Consider the following 9,058-nt stretch of genomic DNA (forward strand, 5'->3'; position numbering starts at 1 on the left):
GGCCGGAGTTCAAACCGCCGATCTCCCAGATCCCGGAGCAGATGCTCTAACCATTTATTACTCCACCGAGTCTGGTTGTGAAACATTAAAAGATGCTGGTAGAGTGTAGTCTGATTCTGGAGCCAAGGCAGATATCCTGAATTATAAATATCAGTCTGTCTTCGCCAAGGGAGTGACGACATGCTCTTTAATAAAGGCCAGAGTCCTATTCTGGCAATGCCAAAGATAAACATTTCTTTCAACTTCTAAATTTAAAAGTTGGGAGGGCTTCAGGACCAGATGCAGTCCTAGCTAGAATCGTGAAAGAAATTACTTGCGAGATCTCACCCATACTGCAACACATTTTACATTGATTATTTGAGGCAGGAATCATACCTTCTTAAAGCTAACTTCACACATATCTTAATTAAGAAGGGAGTTAGTTGAAACCCTGCTAACTACAGACCAGTTTCTTCAACATTGATAGACTGCAAAGTCATGAAGCACATCAAAATAGTTCCATAATGAGTGGTGTCCTTTTGACCATGCAACACTGCTTTCGTAAGTACCGGTTTTGTGAAACTCAACTTGGAACAACTACTCACGACTTTTCCTCAGAAATCAGTGATGGGACATTGATAAATGTCATCCTTCTTGACTTTACAATGGCTTTTGTTGAAGGACCTCACAAGATCCTGCTCCACAAACTTCACTACTATGGGATTAGTGGAGATATGCACCAATGTTCCTGTCTAATCATCTTCAGCTGGTTGTAGTTCACGGTGTAGCCTCTGATTTAATTCCGGTGAAATCAGGAGTCTGCTATTTGGATGTTTGACCGCTTCTTCTCATATAGCTCCCTCTACTCTCTCAGCACTCTGACACTTCCTTGCAACCCAACCATAGGATGCACACATTCTTCCACTACACCCTTCTCTCTCTCTCTCTCTCTCTCTCTCTCTCTCTCTCTCTCTCTCTCTCTCTCTCTCTCTCTCTCTCTCTCTCTGGCCACTGTCAATTCTGCTGAAAAACTCCACATATTTTATCAATCCATCCATTGGGACCATACTCTGTGCAGAGTGTTGGTGCTGCCAAAGCAGACTCTTTGGCTATTGGATACAATCCTGGACAGGTCACCACTCCGACACAGTATACCAGCATGCTGGCACTCATTTTGCCGACCTCGGAAGGATGACAAGCGGAGTGAACCCCACCTGGTTTTAATTCAACAGCCGAGTGGGGTTTAAACTCAGGATCATGGAATCTCAAGCCCACCACCCTAACTATATTTTGTCAATACCATTCATTATCTTGAACATCTCCATCAGATCCCCTTGTAATCGCCTCCTTTCTAATGTATGTCCTGTCTCCTTCAGCCTCTTCTCATAGATGAGTCCAGCAAGGCTGAGAATCTATGTGGTGACTTTACGCTGAACCCCCTCTTTGGAAGCTATGTTCTCCCTTAGATTTGGCAATCAAAACTGGACACAATATTCTGGATGAGGCGTTCCTGTACAGTGCACACTAAATTCGTGTTCATTGCTAACACTACCTCTTTGGATCAATATTGTAAACTGCTGGGATTTATAATGCATTCTCCTACTGGGGGTGGTGCTGTACGATACACATTTACAGAGAAATTGCGTCGTCTGCCCCCTCCTGAACCCTTGTGACTACTAATTTTTTTAAACGCCGAAAACCTTCCTCGGCACACCCCAAATACATCCATCAGATTTCAACTTATTTTGTCTAGTGGTTTAGGAGTACAAATAAGTTAAACACACAACCAAACTAGAATGGCACTCGATAGAGGGCATACCTTTGGCAGGCTGAACATTTTATGTTTTATATCCCACTGGTGGTCCGGATCTACAATGACACCTTAACCAAAATCTAATCAGTTGTCCTCGTCAACTGCCCAACTCATCCACAAAGTTTTGTTATGACCCGACCACATGTTTTTGAGATATCGTGCTATACCGTAAATCCTTTTTTGCCCCATCTCTCAATTGTGAAGAATTTCTTCATAAATTTATAGGATCCCGATCTTCACCAAAATCAAATTAATTCGTCCTTGTCACACACCCAATCTGTTCACCAAGTTTCATCTGAACCTTTCCACAACGTCTACAGATATCCTGCTCACAGACAGACATGCAGAACAATCGGTTAAAAACGGTCATAGGATGAAATCCATATTTATTATGGCATAGATGCACCCTGTTTTGTTTGTTACGTGTGGCTTGTGTGTGCAGGCCGTGGTGGGGAAAACATCCGGAGCATGATTCGCAATTCTGGAGCAAAGATTCAGTGCGAGGAAAGATCAAGAGAGAATAGAAGCAATTCCCAGCGCTGTTTTCTGCTCACTGGCACACGCAAACAAATTGATGATGCCAAGGTATGACAATTTTTTGTTTGTTTGTTTTTGACATTTAGAGTGCAGGAAAGAGCACTTTGTTTAATGCACCATCAAAGTGTCATAATTTTCAATGATCAGCTAATGTTTCCCCATGGGGACTTTCAAAACTGACTTTTGTCATTCGGCCTTCCCCAGGAGAGGATTCTGGAGAAGATTTCTGAGCAAGAGGGCTTTTGGCGGAAGCTGTCCGAGTCAACAACTCACATCAAGCAAAGGGGCTATCTTAACGAGTGGGAGGATCCTGAAGGAGAGCATCTACAAATGGGAGAGATGAATGATCATTCCACCTGTTTGAACAGCAAAGAGGACTCCACTTTTAAAGGTTTGAAAACCATCATTGAAATACCATTTTAGACTTGCAGGAAGTTTTTCATGTTGATTGTGTCAATATTAAACAGTAAAACCCTTTTATGATTTGTTATTGTTGTTATTTCTTAACGCATCCAAATAACTTTCCACTTAATTTGGTAATATAATATACTAGCAAATGCGAATGTTAAAGAAAGAAAAGTGTGGTTATTATTTACTGTCATTTGATGGCACGCAGTGCCAAGCCCAGAGCTATGCATTCCGGGAAGCGAACACTTTGAGGTGTTTGTTTCGGCTGTGGAAGATCCCGGACACTTCTGGGTGCAGATTTTGAACGAGCGTTTATTGCACCTTGAGCGCCTGACGACAGAAATGACCAACTTCTACTCGAAATTAGCACCTTGTGCCGATGTGAGGTTCTCGGAATGGAATTTAGAATAATAGCTCTGACTGTTTATTGCACTATGATTTAAAGTCAGGAACTTTGTTACCTCCACCACAAAAAGTGAATGGAGGTTATGTTTTTCCCCTGTCTGTGTTTGTTTGTTTGTGAACAAAATATCTTTAAAAAGTTGTAGACCGATTCAGACGAAACTTGGTGGACAGGTTTGGTGTGTGACAAGGACTAATTGATTCGATTTTGGTGAAGATCCGAATCAGGATCCCAGAATATTTTGAGCGATTCTTCACCATTGTGTGATGGCTGAAACGAATACATAGCAGGATATCTCAAAAAGTTGTGGACAGATTCAGACAAAACTTGGTGTGCTGTTTGGGAATGTAACGAGGAAGAACTGATTCGATTTTTAAAGTGATTCTTCACCATTGAATGACAGAGCTAAAACGATATAGAGCACGATATTTCAAAAAATTGTGGACAGATTTGGACGAAACTTGGTGGGTGAGTTGGTTAGGTGACAAGAACAACCCAATCAAATTTTAGTTCAGGTCTGAATCCAGATCCAGCCTATCAGTGGGATAGAAAACATAAACTAATCAGCCTGGTGGAGGTATGCTCTCCACTGAGTGCGCTTCTAGTTTGTGCATGTTGTGTGAATCTAGAGTCTGTGTTGTATGTTTAGTTTGTCCATTGTTTAATGTGGAGCTGTTTATTTTGTCTTGCAATGTAAAAGCTTTGAATACTCAAAAGCTTTAGTTTATAATCAATGAGGTGTAACAGAGACATGGAGAGGTTTGAGGGATTGTTGAGAAGTTGGATTGGATTGTATTAGATAGGTGTACTCACTTACTCATGATTAGACTGAGTTCTGTAACTGTAACTGTGCAGTTCTCCATAAGTGTGGGGGACTTGGTGGCTGCTCCATTTCCCCATGATGGTCGTTGGTATCGTGCTGTGGTGTGCCACTTCGAGGACTCTGGCTCTGCCAGCCTCGACTATATTGACTACGGGGACAGTGCCGATGTGAATATCTCCTGCCTACAAAGCTTAAGGTATCAGCCTGGATTGCCTGCAACACAACATCAGCTGTATTTGTTGAGAGATGCAAACAAAAACGAGTCCAAAAGCAATCTATGTCCTTGTAACTAATTGGGCAGAAAGTAACATGTTCTTTAAATCAGGATTTTGTTTTTATATTGGGAAAAAATATTATGAGAAACACCCATCCCTACAGGAGTGACAAGGGGAGGGCAGCTTTGAGTTGGAGGTGGCCAACCAAAATTAGTTGGATGTTTCCATGAACACTGAGAGTACAATCATCACTTTTCAATTTATTTCGTCCAGAAGTTTGAGTTGATATGTAAATTGGTGAAGTGGTTTTCGATTCTCTAAGGTTGTCAAAAAGAGATACAATTATTATATTGTAAACGGCTGGGACTTGTAATACATTCTCCTACTGTGGTGGTGCTGTACGATGCACATTCACAGAGCATTTGCGTTGTCTCCCCCCTCCCGAAGCCCACGACTACTTTTTATTAATGCCTAACACCTTCCGAGGCAGACCCCAAATATATCCATCAGATTTCAATTTATACCATCTAGCAGTTGAGTGCATATAAGTTAAATGCACAAACAAACGAGAATGGCACTCGGTAGAGGGCGTACCTCCACCAGGCTGAACAGTTTATGTTTTGTATCCCACTGATAGGCCAGATCTGGATTCAGACCTGAACTAAAATCGAATTGACTTGCTCTTGTCACCTAACCACGTCCTCCACCTAATTTTGTCATAACTCATCCACAACCATTTGAAATATCATGCTATATATCACTTTTGGCCCCATCCATCAACAATTACAATAGTCTCATTCGGATTCGGATCTTCACCAAAATCGAACAAATTTGTCTGTCACACACCCCCCAACCTGTCCATCAAGTTTTTCGTTTGAATCGGTCCATAAATTTTTTAAGATGTCCTCCTCACAGACACGGGTGAAAACATAACTTCTGTCCGTCCACCTTTGGTGGACGAGGTAACACACACACCCACAAGCCAAATTATCTCATACATAAAGCTCATTCAAAACACTCGCTGACTAACTGATATTAATGTTTTGGTAACTTCCAGGTAAGCCTGGTGTTGGCTTAGTGGTTAGGGTGGTGGGCTTGGGATCTTAGGGTCCTGAGTTCAAGCCCCACCAGTCACTGAATTAATACCAGGTGAGGTTGACTCTGCCTGTCATCCTTCCGAGGTCGGCAAAATGAGTGCAAGCTTGCTGGTTTCCTGTGTCGGAGTGCATCACAGCATCACACGAGTATTCTTAAGTACCGATTCAAATTGTACGTTCATGTTTTCCAGCATTCAGCATTGGAGAATAGTCTTAAATTTTCTTCTATTTTGTAATCATTCGACATACAAAGTAGTAATGGGGTTGTTGGAACTTATAAATGCACTATTTTCTGAGCTTACCACACATTTGTTTCAAAGAAAACAAAAAAGATTGGCATGAAAGTTTTGCTACTTCTGGCAAATGAAAAAATAAGCTGAGTAACACCATTTTTGTTTTACCGGCCATGAACATGTCGATTATAAAAGCCCTTACCAGCTTTTTAATCCGTGTGCCCAACAGGAGTGACTTTCTGAGCCTGCCTTTCCAGGCTGTGGAATGTCAGTTGGCCAACATCAAGCACACTGGTACACAACAAATGTCTACTTCTCTCTGTATCCATCTTGATTTGTATTTTAAATAAATAAGTGTACAAAATGTAGACATTTATGAAAAAAAAACGAGTTAACAGAGGATATAAGGCAGCACATTAATTATGGGGCAGAGGGACAATGTGTGGATACAACTAGCATATGAATGAACAGGTGGAGAAAGAAAAGGGAAGGAAATGCAGCAGCCTGCAAATATAGAGAGGGAGGGGAAGATTCTTGAGGATAGAAAATTTATGGGTAGGGATGGAGGATTTTTCTTTTTCTTTTTTGAATACAATATCAAGGCTCATGGAAGAGCTCATACACTGAATGGATCAAGATCCAACAGAACAAAAGCAGCAGCAGCAGCAGCAGCAGTAGTTGAGAGAGGGGGAAACACCAACAGTAGAGTTGAAGGACAAAATATAGGGAGGCTTGGACAAGTAATGGATGTGGGGAAGACCATGGGGTGGACAAGGTGGATACAGAAGCAAACTCTCAGGAAGTTAAAACTAGAAATTTGGAAGGAGATGGGCTTGGGGATGGTTAGTTGGGAGGGTGGGGAGAGAGATGAGATGAGATGGTAGTGCACTGCAAATTTTATGCCCTGGATGGAAGAGTGGGATTGAATGTATGAGGAAGGAAGTTCCACAGGCAGGAGAAGATTGCTTCAAAGGAGTGCAGGTGAGCATGAAGCTTGGAATTTTGAGAGTTTCACAAGGAAGGGGTTGCTTGAAGAGTGCATGCAACCTGGACATATTGGGAAGGGACAGAGGGATTAGAGAATAAAGGGAGTCCTGAGGAGAGGTGGTAGAAAACTGAGGCCACCAATGTGTCTGTGATACAAGCCCTGTGTATTGACTTATCTGTTGGAGATGCCCAATGATATTGAGAACGTTGGACTCCACAGCATCAAGGAGGGACAGGTGTGCAGTGGGACATCAGTCTATCGGGGTGAGCAGTGCTGTATTGAGCTGTGGACATGGCCTTTATAGGCTATGAGAATTTCAGATTTACCATGGAAAGGACTTTTCAAAGTGGAGCAAACCCAGATTAGCCCACAGCTATTATGGTCCACCAAAGAGTGGCTGTAGTTGATGCTGAGGCCTAAAAGTTCGTGGATCTGAAATTCTTCCGGTGGTTGATTGTGAAAATAGCTCAGTTCATTTGACACTCTTTCCAGACCAATGTTGAGAATGTGAGATTTGCTTGGATTGAAAGATGTGTTATACCTCATATACTAGCATCTCATACTTTCCAGGTAAACAGAAGGAAGCTGCTGTTGATGGGATGTGGAATCTTTCATCCTCATGTGGAGGCACATCCAAAGAGAAAAAGTGTTTTCCATACCATCAAAAAGATAATTGATGAACAAACATAACAGACTGTGTTGGGGCATGCCAGCAATCAGTACAGAGCTTTCAATGGAATCCTCCTGGGAAAGGGGTTGAGAGCATTCTAATCAGAGGTATGCATTCACAGCATGAGTGGAGGAAGTCAGGAAAGGAAGTGGCCTATTAGTCAACAAGTAGAAAGCTTGGCAAGCTGAGCAGGTTGCCAGACCATATCGAATGCCTGAGATGTGTTTAGAAAGACAATCTTGACCACTGGATTGATATTTTGGGCCTCCATTCATTGTTGAGAGAGAAGCAACATCTTATCTAGAGTTGAGTAGTCATGACAGAATTCAAATTGATGATCGGAGATCAGGCTGTTTGAGAAAGAGAGACGTTTTGTCAGCCCCAATGATGGATTCAAATGTTTTGCTTTTAATTGGAAGCAAGCTTTCAGCTAATAAAATGTTACTTTTCCTTATGGATTTTGCTTTTTGAATTCAGGGTGACCCCTTTTGGGTAAGTGAAAATGTCAAATTTTCTATGATCTGCATATCTAAGACTGGTTGACTGAAAGAGCAGAGTCTTTTTTTTTTTTTTTTTTCCTTCTTGTGGTATTTTTTTCAATTACCATTTAGAACAGATTTTTGTTCAGAATTTGAGAGACAGACAGAGGATTGCCAAAAGTGTGACTGGTTTGTATGAAGTGACCACATTTGTAAAGATGACAAAGATCACCGCATTTCCCTTGTATAGGGCAAGACTGGAGTGAGGAGGCAACTGCGGAATTTGTGCGGCTCACATACTGCACCCAAATGAAGGCCCTCCATGCCAAGATTGTCAGTTATGCCACCAAAGAGGATGCCATTATGCCTCGGTTCCAGCTCAAGGACATGTCCTTGCCGACGGTAGGTGTGATATACAATATCAGGCCCTTTGGCAAATGACCCACTGCACCTTAGAACACCACCATTGTCAAAAATTGATCGCATGATTGTATTTGATGTTAATTTTGAACAAAAAAAAAAGAAACAGATTATGAAGCTAATTCAGGGTAACAAGGTTGTAGATTGTTTAACGAAAATTAGAGGTCAACTAACCTTCAAATGTATTTTGCCTGAAGCAGCGATCATAGCATTTATTTTGTAGTCCTATCATCGTCACTTTATTTGCTGGTTTGTTTCTTTTGGGGGGTTCTATGTGTAACTGCAACATATTTTCTGAATTTGGTAACTACCCCTCCATATAATGCTTTTACGTTCACCTCAGTATCCCAACAATAGGCTTTATCAGGCTAGCAGAATAGCCTTGAGGGATGCACACTTGCCTCTGAGCTGTGTCGCCTGTGTTTGAATCTTGACCCAGCTATAAACTGTCATCCTGGTGTTCAGCAGGCAGGGCGATTCCACACAGCTCTTGAAAGTCCTGGAAAAACGAGAGCTTTTTTTGCACAATTGGAGAGTCTGGCACAAATTACTGGCGAGTCCTGGAAATCTTATCCACTCCTTGAAACACCTGGAGACTTGAGAAAATTGTGCAAATATAAATAATCTGCCATGCCCCCGTTGTGAATTGTTACCAAAAGAGAACGTTACCAATTTTAACTTCCTTGAGGGATTTACCAAATCCAAGCCAAAATGGTTTTTCGTGCGTCTCTCACAAATAATGCAAGTGTTTTCAGAAAGTCTCGATTTAAGCAGGAAGTATCTACTTAGCACGCAACACTGCCAATTGTAAAGAGAAAGGAGAAGTATGTATTTGTATAATGTAAAAACCTTGCAATTATAAATCCTCGTGGCCGAGTCACGTGCACCACTGGAAAATGGCTCTTGAAGGAGTCCGTTCACAAGGACAGATGCAGGGTCTATGAGGGAAAGTATATTAAGTCACATGAGAAGTGCCAAGCACCAAAGCATGGT

The 9,058-nt window shown here is 41.7% G+C and overlaps 1 protein-coding gene across 5 annotated transcripts in view; it reads left to right on the forward strand.

The window, feature by feature from the left end:
* The window catches only part of LOC147021276 (tudor and KH domain-containing protein-like), an 85,595-nt gene that overhangs the window by 54,751 nt on the left and 21,786 nt on the right, over nt 1-9,058 (forward strand). For all 5 annotated transcript variants that reach the window (XM_085891104.1, XM_085891102.1, XM_085891105.1 and 2 more), the window contains exons 5-10: nt 2,235-2,377; nt 2,534-2,720; nt 2,946-3,118; nt 3,996-4,159; nt 5,738-5,802; nt 7,896-8,047. In XM_085891104.1, the coding sequence (XP_085747230.1) occupies nt 2,235-2,377; nt 2,534-2,720; nt 2,946-3,118; nt 3,996-4,159; nt 5,738-5,802; nt 7,896-8,047 (884 nt within the window). The remainder of the gene's footprint in view (nt 1-2,234; nt 2,378-2,533; nt 2,721-2,945; nt 3,119-3,995; nt 4,160-5,737; nt 5,803-7,895; nt 8,048-9,058) is intronic.

This window comes from Eptatretus burgeri, chromosome 8 (genome assembly GCF_056783735.1).
Source record: "Eptatretus burgeri isolate ZD-2024b chromosome 8, Ebu_testis_v1, whole genome shotgun sequence".
In the NCBI taxonomy this organism is placed as follows: Eukaryota; Metazoa; Chordata; class Myxini; order Myxiniformes; family Myxinidae; genus Eptatretus; species Eptatretus burgeri.